The sequence below is a fragment of the Diadema setosum genome, chromosome 19, assembly GCF_964275005.1.
Source record: "Diadema setosum chromosome 19, eeDiaSeto1, whole genome shotgun sequence".
Taxonomy (NCBI): domain Eukaryota; kingdom Metazoa; phylum Echinodermata; class Echinoidea; order Diadematoida; family Diadematidae; genus Diadema; species Diadema setosum.
The window spans coordinates 8,325,047-8,348,998 of record NC_092703.1 but is presented as its reverse complement, the minus strand read 5'-3'; the positions used below and the strand labels follow the sequence as shown (position 1 = coordinate 8,348,998).

Sequence of the window (23,952 nt, the reverse complement as noted above, 5' to 3'; positions counted from 1 at the left end):
TGGGCCTGTTACAGAGCCAAAAGCTCTTCTTTGCACAAGAGATTCAACTTCCGTTTCCATGGCAACAACTTAGCAGACTGAGGTCATGTGGTAGAGTTATAGTCAGCTTGCTTCCTAGTTTGTGTAGCAAACTCATAGTAGTATGTACAGTTCCTTGAAGGATTTGACAAAAACTTTATCACAAAAATTGGTGCTGAATTTGTATCAATTTTGTGCTATTCAATAATTTGACCTTGAAGTGACCTTCATATCCTCGAAGAATGAGCCATGTTCATATTTATTGCAAAAATCTTTAGTACGTTACTTATGCCTCTATTCCAAGACAAGATATCCTACTAATTCGATTATTAACAGAAAAATTTTACCTTTAATATATTGTCTCATTCTCTAGAAATGACATTGAATCGGCACATGTTTTAAGAGGTTGTGATATATCAACTGCGTTGCCATGGTAACGATCAAGAGTTGGAACTTAAGATCATCATTTCCGAAAAGTAGAGACTTGTACCTATCCAACGGTACCAAGATATCTTGGGCCCCCTGGGGGTGCTACGAAAATGCAATTTTCAGGCCTTGGCTCATGGACTATCACTGTGTGCCACATTTTCATCCATCGCGAATATGGCGAGTGCCGAGTGGGAGGAAGTCCGAAGGTTGGCGAAGGATTTTCAGCGCGCACAGCTATCGAGTGCATCTCAAAAGTGAGTTTTGTAGTAAAGGCGGGAGACTTGTTGCTATGCTAAATGGAAGAATTAATTGTAAACATGAGTAGCTTTTCCTGAAGAATGCAATGACTACTATGCATTGACGTTGTATTGCGTCCATATGTTGTGTCGAACAAGTTAGAGAATCGTTTTTGTTCAGTCCCACATGCTCATTTATGTGTGTGAAATCTATGTTCTTCTTGAGTGGCATGACTGTGCAGTGACGTGCGTGCGTTCTGAGTGAGGTATAGAAGATCTAGTCCATAAAAATAAAGCCTTTAAGGCCATACTAAGGTAGACTTGACTTCTCTTGACTCTATAAACTAAATTTATTTCACCGTACCAGTGTTAACTACCAGGCAAGAAAGAGACAGAATTCCTTTTGGAAACAGCTACTGAAAAAGAGCCATAAATGTCAACAAAAAAAAAAAAGATAAAAAAAAAAAACTCCTCCGGAGTGCGGAGAGAGACAGAAATTTTTTTCTGTCTAACCATTCCCCTAATCGTATTAACCCAAGGACTAGAAGTTTCTATTAGATTTGGTGATCAAATTACAATTAAGATCTATTATTAAGAGTAGGATAATTAACCTTTTCACTTCATTTCTTTTAATTAAAATTTTGCTGGCATATTCAACCATTCATTCATCAATTCTTTGAAAATTTACAAGGTGGTACTGGTACCTGCTAAAGTGAATTTGATACTCATTTATCAGAGATAAAAACTATTAGCTTACAGTATCTGCACATTCTAACTTTGTCTCTGTCTTCTTTGTGACTGCAGGCTGTCTGAGAGGAACTGCATTGAAATCGTTAACAAATTGATTGAGGCGAAGAGCATCGAGGTCATCTACACACTCGATGGCAAGGAGTATTTGACCCCAGCACAGGTTACCAAGGAGATTCGTGATGAACTCATCATTCATGGAGGTGAGTGGCATGCAGATCCTTTGAGACTAGACTCTTTATAAATGTACACATGATACATGTGTAGCGTCTTACAGTCTTTAATACTTCTTACACGTTTTCCCAGTAAAACACCTGCACCAACACATGTGCATGACTGTTATACAAAGTAATCCTTGCAATTACAACATGCAGCCTTTATGCAGAAGACAGTTTGAGGTCAGATGTGAAGATATTTTTCATCATTTCTTTCACTTTTCAAAACTATGAAATGTGATGTAATGAATAAATGGACTATACTATGGTTTATTGCTGATGATGTCTAGAATGAAAATTAAATGATGTCTTGTACTACAATGTAGTTGCTATTAATTAAAATCTTATTTTTATGGTTTTTATAGGTAAAGTTCAAATGACAAAATATAACAAAATATTTACTGATTTTAAATATTCTCATGTTAATGTACATGTATGTTAAGGTATATATAAAATTTATACAACTTATAAACATGAAGGATGTTTTGTAAATTATCTTAAACCAATAAAGGGTAATTCAGGTGTATGAAACTCTAACCACATGCACTTGAGAGTGTGGCTGGAGTAGGTGGTGTAATCAGAATAAAAAAAAAATATATATATATATATCATAGATTCATGCAAGCATCCAAAATTAAGTTCAGGGTGGTTTTTGTGATGCAATATGAAGGATGCTGCCAATAAGTGGTATCATTATGTTCTGTCTTTTGTGTTTGTTCTTTTGTTTCATAGGCAGAATCAACTTGGTTGATCTACAGCAGGTAAGAATACTTTATGAGAAATGTAGATAGCAGTACAGTTTGGTTCAGCTGTAACATGCTGGCTGGGGGAGCGCGCAGTAAATCCCAATTGTATTATCCATTCAAAATTTTGTTTTCATGTAAATGCTGCCTGATTGGTAATGTCCACTGCTATTTCATAATATCAGTATTAGTGCTGTCACTGAGATGACCGAAGTACCTTTGGCCAATAGTTCATATTGCATAACACTAGCTGAGTATCCAGGCTGTGTATTCCCCCTTTTGTGGTGTCATGTCTAATTCACTGTCCTGTGTCACAGTGGAGGGTGAGGCTGCAAACTCTTCTAAGATGTTTATCTCTCATAGGTAGAGAAACCTTGCAGGGGCCAAGGGATTTCTCTAGCTGGCTATTTTTTTTTTTTTTTTTTTTTGAATAAAACACAGTTTCTACACCTCACCTTTTTCAAACATGTGTGTTGTCTCTGTTTACAAAAACCATACCTTCAAGAAATCCAGAGAGAAATATAAAGTGGGAACCATGATAGAATTTCTCATTGTGCAGTTTTGTGTAGATAAAGTACATAAAAGGAAAGCCAGATAATATAGCAGCATCCGAATAAGTTGAAAGATGTGAACTCTGCTCCTTTGCAAAAGCTTTTACATGTAGCTCTCTTTGGGGTGTCCAGGGTACTCTTTACTGCCTAGTCCCATTCATGTCCAGAGCCATGACTAATCAGGAAAGTAAATCATTAGTGCAGGAAAGACTGTGAATCTTCATAACATGAACGGATAAGTGGAAAAAAATTACAATTATTATTTGAGATGGGATTTCTGTATGACACATATCAATACAATTTGTGGAGCAATGAGATTTTGAACAGAGCAATTTACATTCTGCTTTGCATTTCAAAACCCAGATTCTGAACATCGACTTCACTTTCATCGAGGCCAAAGCTAACGAAGTGGTAAAACACGACCGCAATGTCTTCCTTGTTCTCGGCCAACTCATTGACAAGTAAGTAGCAGTATGTAGCTCAAGTTTGATGTTCTGGTGGTCACGTCTTCAAAGAAACAACCCATTCTGTGTACAGATGGTATATCAAACTCACTTTTGTTCTTATAACAACATAGCTCTGCACTCTTTATCTGGAGGTCAAAACAAAATGCCACAAGGTTGCCTAGTCTGTTATGAATTCATACAGGATTGGATGCTTAACCCTTTGTATGCTTTGATTGTTGATTGGCACAGAAAACCCCATAGCATTGTGCACACACTCCAAAGTTTCTGGCACAGAAAGGGTGAAATCATGCTAGCTTGCTTGATGAAAAAGGCGGCTGTTTGTGTCACTAACGTGCCTCAGGTTTCAATTGGATCAGCCTAAGATATTGAATATCTTCACATTATCTTTTACTTTACATTTAAACATGCCATAGAGTTATTTTGATTCAGTCATGTAGTTGATAAGCATGTGCCATCTTCCATTCAGCTTTTCTTGAAGTAGAGATGAATCTATATTATTGTCTCTCTTTATTCATCCATTGCTTGCTGATGTTTGTTTAATGTTTAGTGATTACCTTGACCACTTGGCCGAGGAGATCAATGACCAACTCCAGGATACCGGTCAGCTGACCATTGCAGATCTGACCAAGGCTAATGATGTCCCAGCTGAATTTCTCACAGAGGTAAGCAAAGGTTGAACAACTGTTGGAGAATAATTTGGCTGCCCTTATGTTCTTTCTGTATTTAAGGCACAAAGGTTGAATGATTCTGATTTTTACTACACCGACAAGCTTTTGCAGTAATTGTTGACCAAATAGTAGCTGAGACTTTTATGCACTCAGACTATCACAAGTTTTAGACTGGCTGTTTGGGTTTTTTTTTAGATCTATCCTCACTTCATACAATGGATAGAAGTCTGGGCTACTCTTTGCTTTACATTTCTCATTCTTTATTAGTGTTGAAAACTCATGCATATTGCAGAGTTGCATTCTTTTTAGTTGTGTTAATTGATAGCAACTTGTATGGTATGGGTGATAGAAAACTCAAGTAGCAGATGAGGCAATTGAGGACCATAAATCAATCTTTGATTGCACCAAATTTCTTCTCTTAGGCTGTACTAGCATTCCCACAGTCCACTAAAGGTTTTGCAATCTTGACCTCTAACATATTCATAAATTGTTTCATTATCTCAAATGACCATATGGACCATTAGGAGAGATCTTGTCTTGAGGGATTTGGAAGAAATTCATGATATGTTAACACAGGGAGGTTAAGGGCATCTGATCAGTGAAAGTTTGAATGAAGTCAGACAAGCATTGACGAGATTATGACTGTATGATATCATTATGCTGTCACAGCAAATATCAATTATTGTTTAGAGTACATTTGAAGACACAATTAATTTTTAGAACTGATAAGTATCACATCTAGCATCCATCACCATGGGCTAAACTGTCACCTGTCTGCTGACGGGTCACGATTAAGTTTCAAAAGATAGCAAGTTGACCAGAGAAAAATGTTTCTGTTCCATGCACTTAGGCTGTTGAACAAAGACTGGGTACTATCATCGAGGGTCAGATGGACCCAATGGACCGCGGAGTCATCTTCACTCAGGCCTTTGTGGACCGGCACAGATCCAGGATACGGGGCGCCCTCAGTGCCATCACAAAGTGAGTGCCACTTAGGGTACTGGAGATGTGTCTACAGTCCAGACGCCGCTTTGTTGTCCAGCTGAGATCTTATGCTTCTCAAAATCGTCTGGGGTTAAACCAAGAGGAAGTCTTGGCATCCAAAGAAATTAATGTGTACTTAAGACTTATCCCAAATTTTAAGAAATGTCATGTCTTGTTAAAAGCCATGTACCATATACAATATTGCCAGTGAAATAAAAAACAGTGCATTCAAGTCATTCTGACATAAAATCATGAAATATCATTTCATCACCTTGACATGGTATAACAGTATTAACTGCTTCATTGATGTCACGACAACCATCAACCTGTCGAGGATGAGTCCCGAGTATACTTGGGGAAGTGTCTATGGGAAATGTGTGTTGAAGCAAAATCAGTCCGTCCTCAATGAGTGTAAGTGGCGATTTCAAGTGAGTTAACAAAGACCATGTCATGAGTGGCTGATGTTAAGAAAAGCAATATGCAGGTAGACTCTTCCTGTTTCTGAGCTGCATTTATAAACCTAATGTTTACTACTTTTTTGTTTACTGATTTGTTTTTCCGTGTGATGCACAGACCCACTTCAATCTCCAACATACTGAATCAGTACCACATTCCTGACAAGCTCTTTCACAGTGAGTACCCTATTTCAGAATTAATTCATTGTGTGCAGTATGTAATCATCATCACACTTTATACACTGTCTTTCTATGAGTCTAAGGAATATATTATTGCAGAATGTTGCCAAGACACAGTAGGTAGCTTGATTGTTTGATGAATATGACTTCTTCTAACACATTCCTGCCCACTGCCAACCTTTTCTCCTTGTAGCATTACATGTATTTCCTTCAACAGGAGTTTTCTTATGCTGGTTGTGAGGCAATATATATTAACCATTGGGAAATCTATGCTAAGACCATTTGTAGGTTTTAGCTATTGTCTGTTTTTATGCCTCCGCCACGAAGTGGTGCCGGAGGCATTATGTTTTCGGGTTGTCCGTCCGTCCGTCCGTCCGTCCGTCCGTCCGTCCTTCCGTCCGTCCGTCCGTCCGTCCGTCCGTCCTTCCGTCCGTCCGTCCGTCCGTCCGTCCGTCCTTCCGTCCGTCCGTAATGAATTTTGTGGACAAGGTAACTATCGAAACCTGTTGAGGTATTCTAATGAAACTTGGCATGTATGTGTATTAGGGGGTGAAGTTGTGCCTATCAACTTTTGGGTGCACATGCTCAAGGTCAAAGGTCAAAAGGTCAAGGTCAAATACATAAAATTTCACTATTTCCACCATATCTATTGAATGCCTTAAGATATTTTCTTAAAACTTAGTGTATACATGTATTACCCAATTAAGATTCTCTGGTGAAAGTTTGGGTCATGAGGTCAAAGGTCAAAGGTCAAAAGGTCAGGGTCAAATACATAAAATTTCACTATTTCTACCATATCTATTGAATGCCTGAAGATATTTTCTTGGAACTTAGTGTATACATGTATTACCCAATTAAGATTCTCTGGTGAAAGTTTGGGTCATGAGGTCAAAGGTCAAAGGTCAAAAGTTCAAGTAGAAATATTAAAACTTCTTTTTTTTCTCTGTACCTTGGAAAATTGTTCAAGGTATCTTCATGGAACATAGTATATACATGTACTGACTGGAAGTGATTATCTAGAGAATGTAGGGTTCATGGGGTCAAAGGTCAGGGGTCAAAGGTCAAGTGCAAGACTTCAAAATTTTACTATTACCCTCATATTTATGCAATGCCAGCAGGGTTATTTTTTTACACTTGGTGTATGCGTGTGTAAACCAGGGCTGCACACTAACCCATTTTTTCTGCCGGTCCGACATGTCTCTGTCGGACCGGTAGATGCCCCATTTTACCATTTTTTACCGGTCCGAACAGAAAACTTACCGGTCAACAACGGCAACCTAAAAAACAAAACAAAACATTAAATTACTTGCAAACTTATTTTCTTGTTTTTATGGACGTACCCCCCCCCCCCCCATGTACATTTTACTGATTAATGTCTTTTTAAACTTGAATTATTTATTGCACAAGAAATAAAAAAAAAAATGAGAAAAAAAATAGAATGTTTGTTCGTGAATTACAGTGTAAAATGATAATGAAAAAAAAAATCAGATTGTATCATGCGTTTGTGACTTTTTCTAAACATCGGCGCACGAACTTGCTGCATAACCGTGATTTAATGAATTATTTTAGCTGTGATATTTTCTGATGCACGAGCTACAAGGGGTTCTTTATTTTTCTTTCGACACTCTCTTCGCATTTGTGCATGCGTTCCGAAAGGTACACGACATGCAGGGCCGAATTCGCAATCCTCTTTGCGCCCATTTCTACCTCAAATATCAGCGGGATTGTGACGATTTCATGAATTACTTCGGCTGTAACATTTTATGATGCACGCGCCAAAAGGGGTGAAAATGTGTCCTTTATTTTTTTGCCGATATAAACTCTTCGAATTTCGTAAGTGCGTTCTTAAAAGATGTACCACACGGCCGAATTCATGATACTTTTTGCGCCTATTTTTACCTCAAATATCAGCGGGATTGTGACGATTTTATGAATTACTTCGGCTGTAATCTTTTATGATTCATGCGCCAAAAGGGGTTGAAAATGTGTCCTTTATTTTTTCCCGATAAACTCTTCGAATTTCGTAAGTGCGTTCTTAAAAGATGTTCCACACCGCCGAATTCATGATACTTTTTGCGCCTATATTTCTACCTCAAGTATCAGCGGGATTGTGACGATTTCATGAATTACTTCGGCTGTAATCTTTTATGATTCACGCGCCAAAAGGGGTTGAAAATGTGTCCTTTTATTTTTTCCCGATAAACTCTTCGAATTTCGTAAGTGCGTTCTTAAAAGATGTTCCACACCGCCGAATTCATGATACTTTTTGCGCCTATATTTCTACCTCAAATATCAGCGGGATTGTGACGATTTCATGAATTACTTCGGCTGTAATCTTTTATGATTCACGCGCCAAAAGGGGTTGAAAATGTGTCCTTTTATTTTTTCCCGATAAACTCTTCGAATTTCGTAAGTGCGTTCTTAAAAGATGTTCCACACCGCCGAATTCATGATACTTTTTGCGCCTATTTCTACCTCAAACAAATTATCAGCGGAATTGTGGCAATTTCATGAATTACTTCGGGTGTAACTTTTTGTGATCTCATGCACGCACCAGCTAAAATGGTTGAAAATGCGTTCTTTATTTTTCTCCCCACAATCTCTTCGCATTCCGTACATAAAGATATACGACACGGCCGAATTCACGATCCTTTTTGCGCCTATTTCTACCTCAAATATCAGCGGGATTGCGATGATTTCATGAATAACTTCGGCTGTATTCTTTCATGATGAACGCGCCAAAAGGGGTTGAAAATGTGTCCTTTTATCTTCTCCCGATAAACTCTTCGAATTCGTAAGTGCGTTCTTAAAAGATGTTCCACACCGCCGAATTCACGATACTTTTTGCGCCTATTTCTACCTCAAATATCAGCGGAATTGTGACGATTTCATGAATTACTTCGGGTGTAATCTTTTGTGATCCACGCACCAGCTAGAATGGTTGAAAATGCGTTCTTTATTTTTCTCCCCATAATCTCTTCGCGTTTCGTATACATAAAGGTATACGACACGGCCGAATTCACGATCCTTTTTGCGTCTATTTCTACCTCAGATATCAGCGGGATTGCGATGATTTCATGAATTACTTCGGCTGTAATCTTTTATGATGAACGCGCCAATATGGGTTGAAAATGTGTCCTTTATTTTTTTCTCTTCGCATTTCGTAAATGCGTTCTTAAAAGATATACGCCACGACCAAAAATCATAATTCTTTTTGCGCCTATTGTCTCCTCAAACTTCAACGGGATTGCGATGATTTTATGAATTATTATTCGGCTATAATCTTTATGATGCAAGCGCCAAAACGGGTTGAAAATGTGTCCTGTATTTTTCTCCCAATAATCTCTTCACATATCGTATACATGCGTTCTTAAAAGGTAGGCCTATACGACACGGCCGAATTCACGGTCCTTTTAGCGCCTATTTCTACATCAAATATCAGCGGGATTGCGATATTTCATTAATTATTTCGGCTGTAATCTTTTGTGATACACGCGACAGAAGGGTTGAAAATAAGTTCTTTATTTTTCTCCCGATAATCTCTTCACATTTGTGAATGCGTTTTCAAAATTATACGCTGCACGCAGGGCCGAATTCGAGATTCTTTTGCGCCTATTATTGTTTACTAAAATTTCAACGGGATTGCGATAATTTCATGAATTACTCTTTGGCTGTAATCTATATGATGCAAGCGCCAAAAGGGGTTGAAAATGTGTACATTATTTTTATCCCGCTAATCTCCTACCATTTAGTACATGCGTTGTTAAAAGGTATACGACACGGCCGAATTCACGATCCTTTTTGCGTCTATTTCTACCTCAAATATCAGCGGGATTGTGGCGAATTCATGAATTACTTCGGATGTAATCTTTTGTAATGCACGCACCAGAAGGGTAAAAATGTGTCCTTTATTTTTCTCCCGATAATCTCGTTGCATTTGTGCATGCGTTTTTGATAACCGACACGGCATGCAGGACTGGATTCAAGATCTTTTTTGCGCCTATTTATTTCCTCAAATTTCAACGGGTTTGCGTTGATTTCATGATTTGTTATTCGGCTGTAATCTTTTATGATGCACGCACCAAATTAATATGTCCTTATTTTTTTTTTCTCCTCTATAATCTCTTCGCATTTCGTACTTGTATGAGCTTTTGAAAGGTGTACGACGCGACCGAATTCATGATCCTTTTTGGAACGATTTCTACCTGAAATATATAAGCGGGACTGCGATGATTTCATGATTTTTTTTTCTCCCTTGTATTATCTCTTTACATTTTTTTAAGGGCCGATTTCGTGATCCTTTTCGCGCCTATCTTCATTATGAGACCATTCTGAACGAATGAAAATATTCATTTACTGTATCGCTGAATATAGAATATGTTTTTACTTTTTCTAAAAATCAGCACAAGTAAAATAGTTCTAACATGTCAACTGCCACGCAGCTGCGAAGCCGGGATCGGATCGATCTTGCGTTAAAAAAAAAAAAAAAAATCATGAGTAAAATGACCCAGAAATGCGTGCGCTTCTATCAATGCTTCTTGTCTGGCATGACCGCCGATCGCAAGCAAACGAACAAACAAAACGGGATCGGGGAAACAATCCATGCATTTCAACAGTTACATTGTACCGTACATCCTTCGCATGTATCGCATAGCATGGCAGTGCGTGAGCAGCGCCAATGCGCAAGCGAGTGCGAATAACTGGTCGACTGCTAGTGCTCAAAACTAATATACAATTGTATGTTTACTTTACAAATTGCACCGGTAGACATATTCGAAAACTTGCGTAAAACGTGTTGAACAATGCGATATCTTGCATTCTGTTTCTCCCTGATCGGGGCTGATCTTTTTCTTTCTACTGACCCCGCCAATGCTTTTTTTTTTTACTGGTCATGTCGGACCGGTAACTTGTGGATTTCCTGAAAAGTTACCGGTCCGACAGTGACTTTTGCCGGTCTTGACCGTCGGACCGGCGCCAGTGTGCAGCCCTGTGTAAACTAATAGAAATTCTCTGGAAAGTTTTTTTTATTTCTCTCTTTTTGCCTCAAAGGTCAAAAGGTCAAAGATCAATTGAAAGTGCTGAACTAACTTTTTCCTCCATATCTCGGAAGTGGCACAAGTTACCTTGAAACTTAGTACATACATGTATTATGCATGTTCTACCTGAAAGTAATTATCTCATGAATTTTAGGGTCAATGGCCAGATGAAAATGGTAACAATTTACTATTCAATTCAGAAATTGCACTTTTTCTCCACACCTGTACCTTGAAAATTACTCACTGCCTAAATGTATGAATGGTTCAAAGTCGAGTTAAAGTCCTTAAATCCCTAGATACATGCTCTCCTATTCATCCAATTAAACCTACGTCAAGGAAGGTGAACATTCAAAACATTTGTGACAAACTTGTCATTCCAATATTTTGCCAATTTTGTGAAAATGTAATCACACAGTGTCCACATGTACTATCTAGACCTATTGGGAAAATCATGCATTATGGCGGAGGCATACCAGTCGCCAAAGCGACATTTCTAGTTAACTCTTCCACGTTGCTAGCATAAATATCCTTGAAGCCCTGCACTCTAATAGGGAATTATGATTCTCATGTCAAATTTCTTTGTGAGAAAAATTGATTTACAGGAGGGACTATGATATCACGTGTAGACCTTCATCAGCTGATTAAACATGTTGTTCATCTTGCTGTTTTCATCGTGTGTGGGGTATAGTGGGTAAACTTGTGGTGAGAAGTTCCAAGTCAAATTTGTGCATATTGTATTCAAGTCATAAATCAACCTGAAATTTGAATGTTAGATTTCAATGTAAAATTCCAGGGTGGAGTTCCTGTCAGTGTTAACTATGAACTATGACCTTTCCCCCTGCAGCCATCGTGGACGACCTGCAGAAGGAGAATCGTCTGAAGGGCTCCCTCTCGGGCCGGCAGGACAAGGCGCTGTATGTGCCAGACATTTTCTCCCGCACGCAGAATGAGTGGGTGGATTCGTTCTACAGGCAGAACGGCTACCTGGGTAAGCAGAGTGACTTCTGTGGGTGGGTCTTAGGCAGCGAGTGAGTTTGTGCTCAAGACAAGATGGTTTCACCCTTGTACAGTTCCATGACATTTGTTCCTGCGACAATTGCTCTCATGAAATATCCGCGCGCTAAACCAAACACTATTTCTACCCACAAACATAACCCTAACCCTAATACTAATCCTCACATCAAACTAAACCTAAAACCCTATCACAACACTTACCCTAACCCTAAGTCCTCAGAGAAAATAAAACCAGAGCCATAGTCGCAGGAGCAAATGTTGTGTCATCCCATTGTCCAGGTCACATGTATAGACAATGGAACCAATACTGGTAGTTCCTACAGTGGGAACATATCTTGATACTACATTTAAATAGCTGCATCATCTTGTGCGACATTGTTGTGTATGATATCAAAGTTCACCACATCACATATTATTTTTTTTCTTGTATCCAACTTGTGAAGACCATGATATGAGCATGTAGCAGTTTTCTATTTCATGCTTTCAAAGACGGAATGGTGCAGTGATGAGTAACCGGTTATTAAGGGGACAAAAAAAGAATTCAGTTGTGGAAAGCTATTGAGTACCAAAGTGATGATGTTAAAATAGTGCTGGTTCCAAACAAGTTATGCTTGTACAAGGCGTCAGGTAGTAGGTTGGAACCAGGTACAAGCATTATTAGCAACCGCTTTGTTCATGGATAATGGGGCTACAGCGTATGTTAGGTTGTGTAGAACCAATTTCCATGGCAAATGATGGCTATGACATTACACTTCTGAACTCTGTTGGAGTGTCTCTTGCATCAATGGCCTTACACCACTGTGTATAACACATCCGCCACACAGAATATGACACCCTGTCACGGCTGGGCATCGCGGATCCCAAATCTTACGCCAAGCGGCGCTTCAAGTCGGAGAACCTCCTCTTCCTCCAGTCTTGCTGCGTTGGGAAGGTGCTCCGGGACCGAGTGGAGGCGAGTGTGGAAGAAGCCTTGTCAACGGGAACATGGATTGACGTCTTGGTAAGGAACTTGCTCTCTTTCTTCTTTGTTTTTTTGTTATATTTTTGCGTCTGTTTTTATAATGTTTATTAAGAAACTGTTTTTTGTTTGTTTAATGTATTTGTTTTTGTTATGTTTCGTTTTGCTGTTTAACCTGTTGAAGACTGTTCCCCAGTAGACTCATGCAGATGCCAATGGGAAATACATGTTTAGCAAAATCAACTCGTCCTCAATAGGTTAACAGTGTTGGGTATTATGGCTGTTGTGTGTACTTTTTTTTTTAGTGTGTGTTTACTGTTGTCTTTTTGTGTTTGTTAGTTTTATTTCTATTTCATTCCATGTTGTAGAGTACTAGTTTGCGTGAACCATAAAATACTAGGTTTTGTGGTTGCTTACCAAGTATAGGAGTCTATATGCTCATAGCACATGTTTGGTAGTGAGCATTGGGCCTGATGAGGGTCTGGCTTATGCGATGATGGGGATACGTACATAGTGTTTACAACATTACCCTGCAGAAACTAAAGCCCGCCGCACACTATACAATACGACTGGTCATACAACCTTAAGACCGGAAGTGTGACGTCACCAGTCTTGTCAGTTTCCAGTCGTACAACTGGGTCTTAGCGCCAGCCGTAGAGATTTGACATGTTGAATTTCCATGACCGCTCGTGGGCTTTCAGCCAGTCACGATACAATAAAATGCAAGCGCACGCAGTGCACACTGCATGCACTTTAATACTCATTGGTAAATGTACTGAAGACATTACAGTCGTAAGCCTACTCCTAAGCTCAGGTCGTATAGTGTGCATTGGCAGGTCGTACGACTGAGTCTTATGGTCTTAAGGTCGTACAGTCGTGAGTCATATAGCGTGCGGCGGGCTTAACTCTTACATGTAGGAAATTAGGGTTTCTATAAAGGTAGTCATGTGTCATTAATCCAATAGTCAGAGAGATGAGCTGTGACTATGTAGTGATGTACCATGTCGTGTGTGTGATACAGACAGGTGCATCATTAGTGTGTGGTATCTGCGATGTAAATGACACAGTGATGCTGTCGGGTTAAAGGAGACCTCCGGATGATTTTCAGATTTTTACATTTGAACAACAGTAAATTACTTATACTGAGTACAGAGTTTCAGAATTTATAGTGATTGGGATGAGGACTAACAATGTATTCAAAATTCTTAACAGTTGCAATGAAAAAAAAAAAAAAAGAGATGATGACATGGCAGCTTCACCATAAGAATGCATGAGTTGGGGCTCAAGGAAATAGAACAAAAGAAGAAGGTATGCATACATTCTACACAGGTGAACTTGTCAATCAAGCAGTATTGAAATGGAATTACACTGATACATTTCTGAAATAATGTGAGGCTCCTATGTCATCAACACTTCAGTGTAATTTGTTTAAGATTTTCAAATTATTGACTTCTCTGCTCAAAGACCACAATAAATTCCACAAATCTATACATGGAACTGTTGAGTTATGTATTACGTGATGTGAAATTATGAAAATCGTCTGGAATGCCCCTTTAATGTTGAACGCCACTAAATTGGGGTAAAAAATGCTCTGCACCACATTACCTGATCATGTGGAGACTATGCTGTAATGTTTAGTTTATACTCTCTTCCATACCAGCCTCTCCTCCCGACTTCCTTCTCATCGTCGGACAGCGGTCAGATCCTGCACCAGTGCCTTAAAGGGAACAGTCAGCTGGAGGGGAAGGTCTTCTGCGACACCATCGTCTGCAGCCAACGGTTCCTGGCCGACTGCCGGGCCATCTTTGACCCCATGATGAGGGACAAGGCACAGGAGGTGAGATAGATTGTTTGGGAAAGGAGAGTGGTGGGGGGGGGGGCAGAGGGAAAACAAACAGAGGAGAAAGAGTAGTATGCTGAATGTTTGGAGACACAAAGATTGTTTCTTATTTGCATCTTTCCATGTCATGTTCCATACCAAAGCTGTCAAGCTACATGTAAGTCCCAAGAAGAGCTTACAAGTATTACCAAGGCTCATGAAAATGAGTGAAAGTGCTCTCTAAAATGATATTCAAATATAAGGAACTATCATTGCAATTGATAAATTAAATACTGAGTACACACTTGTTGCTCACATGACTGTTTGGTGTCAATGGTAGCTTTTGCATTGAATAACGTTGAACATTTAGTGCTGTTTTGAGAGAGCAAGTGAGCTGTATCAATCAATGTGCTCTGAATTTACTGGTGTATGGATGGTAAATTTTACTCTCATTGAAAATCTAAATCAGGTTGCAAAAATGTATACAACCATGTATGCCAGAGAAGAGCTACTATCTACACGTAGTTGATTTTTCTTTAAAAAAATTGTTTTGAGATGAAGCTTTTTTTTTTTCTTCAACTGAATCAAAATTTCCCCCATATTTGAATCGATATCTGCTTTTGTTGTGTTTTTAGTTCAGAGTATGACTTTTTTTTTCAACTCTGCATCACATGTCTTTAAAAATATCCCCAAAGTAGTCTGTAGAATTTGAGAGCTCTTTAGATGGTCTTTGGAGATAGTGCTGTTTTAGTTTGGAAAATTGACCTTATTTCACATCTTCTCTTGTTTTGCTTACTGTCACAGGATGCTAAAAGAGCCCCGGAGATGTTACTTGCTGCCGACAGGAAGGCATTATCTTCAGGATCGGATGCCAAGAAAGATCGCAAGGAGGAGAGGAGAAAGAAGGCCGCAGGTGCAGTGGATGTGCCCACTTTCTGGCTATTAACCTTTTTCTGTGCCAGAGACTTTGGATAGTATGTGCAGTGCTGTGGGTTTTTTATGTGCCAATCAGCACTCAAAGCACACAGAGGGTTAAAGAAGAAAATTAGTCAAGGTGTCCCTGTGCGGCTTGGCATACCCATATTCAACACTTGGCATTCCTAGAGTTTAGGGTTACATAAGCAGGGGTCAATGAAAATTTTGTGTGTTAAACACATCTGTTTAAAGTTTTCAAATCAAATCATCTCATTCCCGCACATTCATTCTTGCCTGATCCTTGTCTGTATAACGTACCTAGGCAGGTTGGGTACCAGCCAGGAGAGCTAAAACAATCACGCAACAAAAAGGATAACAAATGACAGCAACAAAACTAGTCTACTTGGACGAGCACAAACCTCCATTAAGACCCTAGGGTCACAAACATCATGGAACTGTGTAGGTAAACATCCTAAAATACCCTTATTTCACAATAGCAAATGATGCTTAAGATAATCCTTCATCCGCACCATGATCCGGGTCATCACCAAAAGCTGATAATTTCTTTTACCTGCATGAAAATCTCATCAATATCTGTACATGATTTCGTGAGTAATATTGCTAACGACAAGCAGATAAACAGACAGACGCTGACAAAAACATGATGTCCATGATTGAGGTTGAAAATCCTTACTAAAATAGAGAGTTGTCTCAGGGTGATGGAATGAGTATTACTGCCTAGCAGAAATCTTGCAATTTTAGAAAAGCAGATTCAGAAATAATTGTATTGTATTATCATTGTTGTTGTTTTTATTGTTGTAATGATGATAATCATTATAATTGTTATCATTCTGGTACTGTTCTTGTTATTATTCTAGTACTATTCTAGATCATTATCAGGAATACCTGATATTGCTGCTACTATTCTCATTAGGATAGTTAGTATTAGCATTGGTAGTAGTAGTAATAGTAGTGATTGAAATAGTAGTGATGTCATCATCCGCATGATAACCATCATCACTGTCATCATCACTGTCATCTTCCCCAGGAGGTAGTGGTAGTGCCAGGGGAGGCGGCGGAGGCCAAGCACGCGAGATCAAGACAAAGAAGGTGAAGAAGAATCGAGGGAAGGAGGTGGAGGACGAGGAGGAGGAGGATACCTCGAGAGGTGAGGATTTCCTGGTCCCTATCCTTATTAACCAAGGCTATGAATTATCCACTGTACTGTACAGTCCCACCAGAGTTATCCGGCCGTCACTTTTACAGATCTCTGTATTGTCTGGATGTGGGCTGGTTTACAATTTTCTACATGTCTTTATGGGTCTAGGGCAATTACCCCCTTGACAATTACCCCAGACCCTTCCCCTGACCCTAATCCTAACCCAAACCAGACTCTGACCCTATAAGCCTAACCCTAACTCTAATTTTTACTCTAACCTTATGGCTAACTAGTACAACTTATTTAGCTGGGGGGGGGGGGGGGGGTAATTGCCCTGATACGGTTATTATGCCTTTTCATTTCCAAACATCCCTCAAAACAAATACAACTTCTTATGATGTGCAAAATTTGTATTAAAATTGATGATAACATGTGTATACCAGTAAAACAGTCATGCTAAAAAGTGCCGTATTTGAGCATATCCCTGTCATTGAGCCAAATCACTTTAATATCCGAATGCCAGCTGGTCCCAGCGTGGTCAGATAACTGAGGTTGGACTGTAGTTGACAACAGGGTGTCACTGAAGCAGATGTAACCTTTTTGCCAGCTTGCCTGTGCCTTATAATCAAACTGAACATCTTCAACCGTAAAAGATCATCTTGATCAGAGGCTCCTTAATCTTAATCAGTTTGATTGGCAGATGTCTTTGTGCAAATCAGATATTCAAATTTGAACTTTAAGATAATTAAATGTAATTATTACCAGTAGGCCCTACGTTACATTGACATTGTTTGATTGATGCTGCATGAGGACATGCCATGAAATTCTCCAAGTTTCAGAGATATGTTTTATTTAAAAAAGAAAAATGATTACAAACTCAAGTATGTGAAGGCAGTGGACATTCAAGGTATCCTAATGATGTGAAACATCAGAAATATACACTATGCCATCACACAATGATAAACATGTTTTGATTCTGTAAAGAACATTGAAAGTCTGCTATTCTTCAAAGAGAGGGTTTCAGGATTGTCTCTTCATTGTTAATATTTGTGGTCGAACCTCTAAACCCATGTAAGCAGTTATTCTAACTGTGCAAAGAGCTGTAGTTGATACTGATTGTACTCCATTATGACTTCGCTCAATATTTGATACCCAGGATCAAGAGTATCAGCGACTGAGTTCCCATTCCTGACCTTGGAGAAGATAGAGGAAGTCCTTAGCGAGAGACTAGGCGATTGCCCCGAAGAGCTACAAGCAGAATTAGCCCAAGAACTGTTCAGGTATTTTCATAAATGTCGAGGAAAATGGTGTATAGTCCACTCCCATTTTGAATAGCGAACACAGTTATAATGAAACTGTATCCTCGATGTTCAACGGGAAATTTCTTTATCTTGCAGCAGAGTTTCCAAGTCTCTCTGATTCTGTGGGATGCTTCCTGAAAAACCTCAAATATCTCTGAATGTCCTAACAAAAGAATGCAAAGATATCCCTGATTTCGGAAAGTGCCAGTAGTTTTGCCTATCTCCCATTGGGACGCATGTAACATGCAAGGATCTCCCCCATTGCTCTTTGGAATCTCCCTGATTCTGAAGCCTTTGGGCTACGTGGACCACCAATTGTGTAAAATAGGGTAAAGAAAATGGCTGTTCTGGTTTTTGACGAAACTCCCACCCATTTGCAGCAATTTAAGAGACTACATTGCTGAGGCATCATTTAATGTGTTTGATTGATCAAGACAAGGAAGGTCTTGCATTTACCCCATGCAGATTAAGATTACCCTGTATGTCAAGAGGGTCTTGAGGCATGAATATCTTGTGACATTTCCACATATCTTTCCTTCTCGTGGTGTGTCATTGATTGTATTGAGGATGGTGAGTGATTTGGTTTCTTAAGAGGTATCCATGGAATGCTAACCTAGTGTAAGGAGACCTCAACTGATGAAAACTCTACAAAACAATGATTGTTCATTTGAGTCTTTATAAATGTCATAAAGTACATGTACTCATTTATCATCCTCATCCAAACAGAGAAGAAGTTTTCTCTCAAGCAAGATGAATGTTATGTCTTCAGTATCTTGCTGACTAGAGGATACATCACTAACAATCATAAAAATTCCTTTGAACAAAATGTCATCAGCAAAGTATTTGCATTTCCATATTCTCCTATTCATCTTAAGTTGTTCTAAATTTAAAAAAAGAAAAGAAAAAAAGAGATGATTTACCAAAAATTCCAGACTGGAGAATTATCTGTTTGCATTACTTGTTATGTCCTTCTTTGCTTTGTTTTGTTTTTGGCACACAGACCTCTAACACGTGCATACCAGGATGTGGTCAAAGAAGCATTCCTGACACTGACCGGTGGTAGTGCGGCCAGCAGGAGAAAAACCAGGGATGACACGCAGGAGAAGATCAATTTGATATGGAGTAATATTCGACAGTTTATGAAGGGAGTCAAGCAGTGCTCTGATGGTAAGAAAGTGGTCAGTCATGTAAAAAACATTCATTTTTAAATGACTGATTTTTACAGAGTTTTAAACTCTTCTGAATCATTTGATTCATCTCACGCTTAATTTTATCTATTTTTTTTTTTTTTTTTTTGCCATCAATGCCTAAGAGACTTTGCAGAACTTTTTTCAGTTCTTAAATCCTAAAATTCAATTCTTAGAGCCCTTTTTTTTTCTTTGTTTTAACCAAGGCTCCATTCTCAAAAGCCGTATTGGTTATCACTTTCATTAGAGGAGCCTTTGTTTTACTGTTTAATTCACAGACTATTTAATTTCTATTAATCTGTAGTTCATTCACAGAGCTGTTTTCTTCAGCTGCTCCATTCTCATATCCTTTGTGTTACTGTGAAAGTGGAAGTATTCATGCAGGTATTTTTTTCACACTCAGCAGGGTAAGATGTAATTCACATGTTTTTAATTTCACAAATTAAAAACATTAGATATTTTTACATATAACAAGCAAACATATTTGTGTGCTTTATTTTCGTGCTAGCTTTTGGCCACATGAAATATGCGAAAGCTTCCACTTTTATAGATATCTGCATCTTTTTCCCTCCCTCTGTCCCTTTGAAGATGAGGATTTAGAGGGCCAGTTATCACGGTACCTGCTTCGCTCGCTCTGCTCCGATGTCACCAACCTGCTGTGCACTGCGGTGGCGGAACCAGTCATGGGAGCCGATACCACAAACTTTAGCCCAGAGGTGAGAAGACATGAGAGGTCCTTGTCATGGGACATTGCCACATTACTTTTAATAAAAAGATGGCAGCTTTAAGCAGTAGCAGTGCACATCCCAGAGGCTGTTTGTTTTTAACTGCAGCGAAGTGACTGTTCTTGCTCCTGTCATGCATCAACATTGCCATCCACACTATTCTACTCCTCTACACTGTACATAAGATCCGGTACTCATAAACCCATGATATCGATTGCACCCAATGTGCAATGACAAAATTTTCCAATACTTATTCTAAGAAGGGATGCTCTTGTTACCAGAGTAGTAAGTCATGTTGCAAGTAAGTTTTTGCCTTGAAACTTGAGAAGGAAGTATGCGTGATGATTGAAAATGTCTATATAGGAGGAGGAGAACAAAACTTTGTAACTTGTAGAATTCTGTATGCAATTTATAATGCAAGCACTGGCAGGTGTAAAGTGCGCTGTGTGTCACATGCATCAAGCTAGCAGTCCAAGAGATGTCCCATAAACATTCTCACATTCTCAATTTCTTGTTGGATACCTCGTACAGGAGAGAGCCAGCATCATCAGCAAACTCCCCGACAAGATCAAGTCTGCCATGACCAAACTGAACAGCTCCCTCTCTGGCAAGGTGAGGCTAACGATGACAACAGCAAGATTAGTTTCTAGACTGCACGTAGATAGTTGCTATTCAGAGATGGGATGTTAACTCCCAATATTGCATTGAAGGTGTTCTTATAATTATAGCAATTGTTAGAAAACTAATTAGTTTATATATGCTGCAAGATTTTGTCGCATATTGTCATCGATACAATGTTGTCTGGAAGTGTTGGAACAGTAATTAGTTGGGCTAGGTTAGTGACTTGTAGAATGTTAGATGGAAAATATGGTATGATATACATTCAGGTACATTTGATTTCCACTTTTGAAAGAGCATGAAGCCCTCAAGTGGTTTAAAGAAGAGAAGAAGAAGAAAAACAACAAGAACAGGAACAAGATGGGGAAAAAAATGTGAAAGGTGAAAAGGTGAAAGAGGAGGAGGGGAGGAAGAGGATGGAAGAGCAGAGGGACCAAGAAAAAAATTAGGACTAGCAGCAGTTTACTAGAGATTAATGTGCAAGTAAAAGATTTCCTTGTTGTCCCTGAATGGCTGATATTTATGTGTGTAGGGAAAGGAGAGGCATGCATAGCAAGATCTGAATGCTCAAACTTTTGTATCCACTCAATTTATTTCACACCCAGGATCTGGATGAGTTTGCCACGCAACTAGAGCACTGCTGCGATCCTTCCATATGTGACGTCATGCTCAAGAAAGCAGACAAAAAGAAAGACAGGTAATATTTTCTGAAATCGGCATCATTGTCACCACACAGTTCTGACACGTAAACTGTATTTTTGACTTTCATGGACCACAGCCACAAGAACAATCATCAATAACTTGTTTTCTTTTGTGATGTAGCACAGAAATGTACCAGGAAAATGTAGCCCAAAGATCCATTAAAAGTTGAATTGTATTATGTGTATCGGTTTCATAGTATTTTAAAGTGGGTTACTTTGCGAGGTTACTTGAAGATATTTGTGATAACATGGTCTTTACAGGAGTTTGAGCTGTAATTCCAGACAACTATTGAAAATGAACTAAGATTGTTGGCATGATGGTGAATGAGTACACTTTCTTGTTGATCATCATTTTAAAGATTGTATCTATTTATCATTATTTGCACTGAATGCCATTAGCCATTGTACCATTTGTGCACAAGCACAGCCAATTCAGATTTGCGCTACAAAACTGTCATGGAGCATGGCTTTGATGAAGATGACCGTAATTTGCCTGCAGTGCCATTCTGTACGTACTGTAGATAAGTGTTTCTGGAAGAGCCCAAAGACATGACAAAGGCAACTCATAGTTCTCTATTGTCTGTAATCGAGAGTCAGATGTTCATATCGCACCAGCCTGCACTTTGGTGAATAATATAAACTGACCACACAGTCAATTGAGAGACACGTAAAGAATTTCACACCGAGAGTTTGAGAGATAAGGGAGAAAAATTCAAATCCATGCATTGTGCACTTGTAATTGCAATATCTATTGTTGTTTTTTATTGCCATGTCAGGCAAGCCGTGTTCCACCACCGGCAGGCCCTGTGCGAGCAGCTGAGAAACGAGAGTGACCCAGCCATGGCCCTCCACCTCACGGTCACCGTCGCCTTCCAGAACAGCAGCCAGTGTATGCTGCATGCCCCAGGAAGGTGAGAGCTGGCTTTCCCTCTCGATACCCCAGCTCAAACCTCCATCCCCCTTCCCCCCCCCCCCCCAGTTACCCATGTCACATCTACTGTATACGCCAAATATTTCGCGAGGTTTTCATTTTCGTGAGTTTCGCGAGTGAATTTGTGAAATTCGTGAAGACATGCAAAAATAATGACTGCGATCCCGATATGAATGTGAGGCACATGTATACATTTCTCCATTCAGTAAAGTACTCCATGATCGCAGATTTAACTACTCGTGAAATCGTCGGGAAGTTCTGATTTGCGAAAATTTAGAATTGCTAAATATATGACGTATTGAGTAATTATGCTATGTTCCACCTGTCTCGGTCCTCCAGTACCGTTTGCTTTCTCTTGTTTGTTCACTTTTTTGTTGATTTATATTTTCGTACCACGTATACATAGATGTAAATAGATGTTTTAGACTCTGATCTATTCACATAATGAAAATTTGAGTGTTTTGACCACGTAAGGGTTTTTTTTTTTCTCACAAAATTTTTTTACAGTACATATGTGACCCGCTACAACAAAATGATCCTAAAGTCGGGCGAGGTCGATTATTTGAAAATTGCATGACAAAATTCCCTAATCTTTCTGCTTTAAATTGATATATAACTCATGTTATGAAAATAATTGGCTGCGGAGATATCGATGTTTAAAAGAGAGCATGTCGAGACGTCTGGGAAATCACTGTTTCGAAAAAAGCGCCCTGAAAGTTTTCCTTGCGACGCAATCGCGATCAAGGGACATGCAAGTTAGTTTTCACCTTACGGACAATAGAAGGTAAACCCTAGCAACCCCCGTCTCCGGCCGTCTCCTCACCGACCAATCAGTGACCAGGATGCCAGGAGAAGCGGCTGGGCATAGCGCAACCCGCCCGCACGCTCCAGTCGACTTGGCAGTGTGCGAGCTTCACGCTTCGGTTAGCGGCAAGCAGCAAACTGACCAATGGGATCTCTCCGGTCGTTGTTAGGGGCGGAGCCTATCTGTGGCGCTCAATCCAAATTTTCGAACCAGTTTCTGCTTCATTGAAACGCCAAAAAACATGGCCCAGAAAAACGTTATTTTTTGGTCTTTCCTTTCATCATTTTGCTTCTAAATTTCGATAGATGATAGAAGACATGTCAGACTCCAATAATATGTCAAAATCAGAAAATCGTAAGTTTTGACCAATTATGATGCTCTGACTTCAAACTCGATTTTCACGGCTTCGACCGTGCGCGACTTTAGGACCTTTTTGTTGTAGCGGGTCACATATGTTGATATGTACAATTTCATTTGTGTGATTGTGCGTATATAAACATATGTGTACAATATTAATCCTAAAGCAAATCCAAAGCATATTTATTGCATAACTTGAAAGCAGCATTTGCATCAATTCCTTTGTTATCGTTGTTATTGGTAGAGATAGATAGATAGATAGATAGATAGATAGATCGATAGATAGATATTGGTTTATTTCATCAAAAGGAAAGTACATAGCATCAGTGACAGGATGTAAAATGTAATCATGCAACTCACAATTGTTATTTCATGATCACTGCTTTTATGTCACAGGTGTGTGCCTCAGCTCATCAGCCATCTAGAGCAGCACCTCGGTCCGGACCAGCATGCCCTCCTGGTGCAGTACCAGGAACTGGTCCAGCGCCTCATGGCAGCCAGCCGGGAACAGGACCGGCAGAGAGGCAGCAGTGGGGCCGGGGCTGGGGCTGGAGCGGAGGCAGGGGCCAAAGGGGAAGGGGAAGAGGAAGGCAACACCCCATCCAGTGACGGTGACCACGGCGACGTCGCCTCCTTGAAGAAACAGCTGGAGGAGCTACTGAACAAGGTCAAGGATATCGCCCTCGTCAAGAAGGGGTCTGCGGCGGCAGCTGCTAGCGAGGACTAAACTAGC

General features: G+C 39.6%; 1 protein-coding gene across 1 annotated transcript; it reads left to right on the top strand.

Moving 5' to 3' along the window:
- Positions 1–621: 621 nt before the first annotated feature.
- Positions 622–23,952, top strand: LOC140242972 (E3 UFM1-protein ligase 1-like). The gene is made up of 20 exons (XM_072322714.1): positions 622–653; positions 1,461–1,633; positions 2,378–2,406; positions 3,303–3,400; positions 3,954–4,068; positions 4,925–5,055; positions 5,632–5,690; positions 11,574–11,717; positions 12,568–12,743; positions 14,362–14,538; positions 15,325–15,433; positions 16,484–16,603; positions 17,751–17,874; positions 18,896–19,062; positions 19,671–19,798; positions 20,339–20,419; positions 21,031–21,122; positions 21,903–22,037; positions 23,616–23,749; positions 23,792–23,952. The coding sequence occupies exons 1-20, from the start codon at positions 622–624 to the stop codon at positions 23,944–23,946; spliced, it is 2,379 nt and encodes a 792-aa protein (XP_072178815.1). The 3' UTR covers positions 23,947–23,952.

What these genes read in the sequence shown, in the direction of transcription:
- LOC140242972 (XM_072322714.1), top strand. Translation starts at nt 622, where the DNA reads ATGGCGAGTGCCGAGTGGGAGGAAGTCCGAAG. An exon ending in GAGTGGGAGGAAGTCCGAAG is followed by an intron (nt 654 to 1,460) that starts GTTGGCGAAGGA and finishes CACATTCTAACT; the next exon opens with TTGTCTCTGTCTTCTTTGTG. An exon ending in TTAGCCCAAGAACTGTTCAG is followed by an intron (nt 17,875 to 18,895) that starts GTATTTTCATAA and finishes TTTGGCACACAG; the next exon opens with ACCTCTAACACGTGCATACC.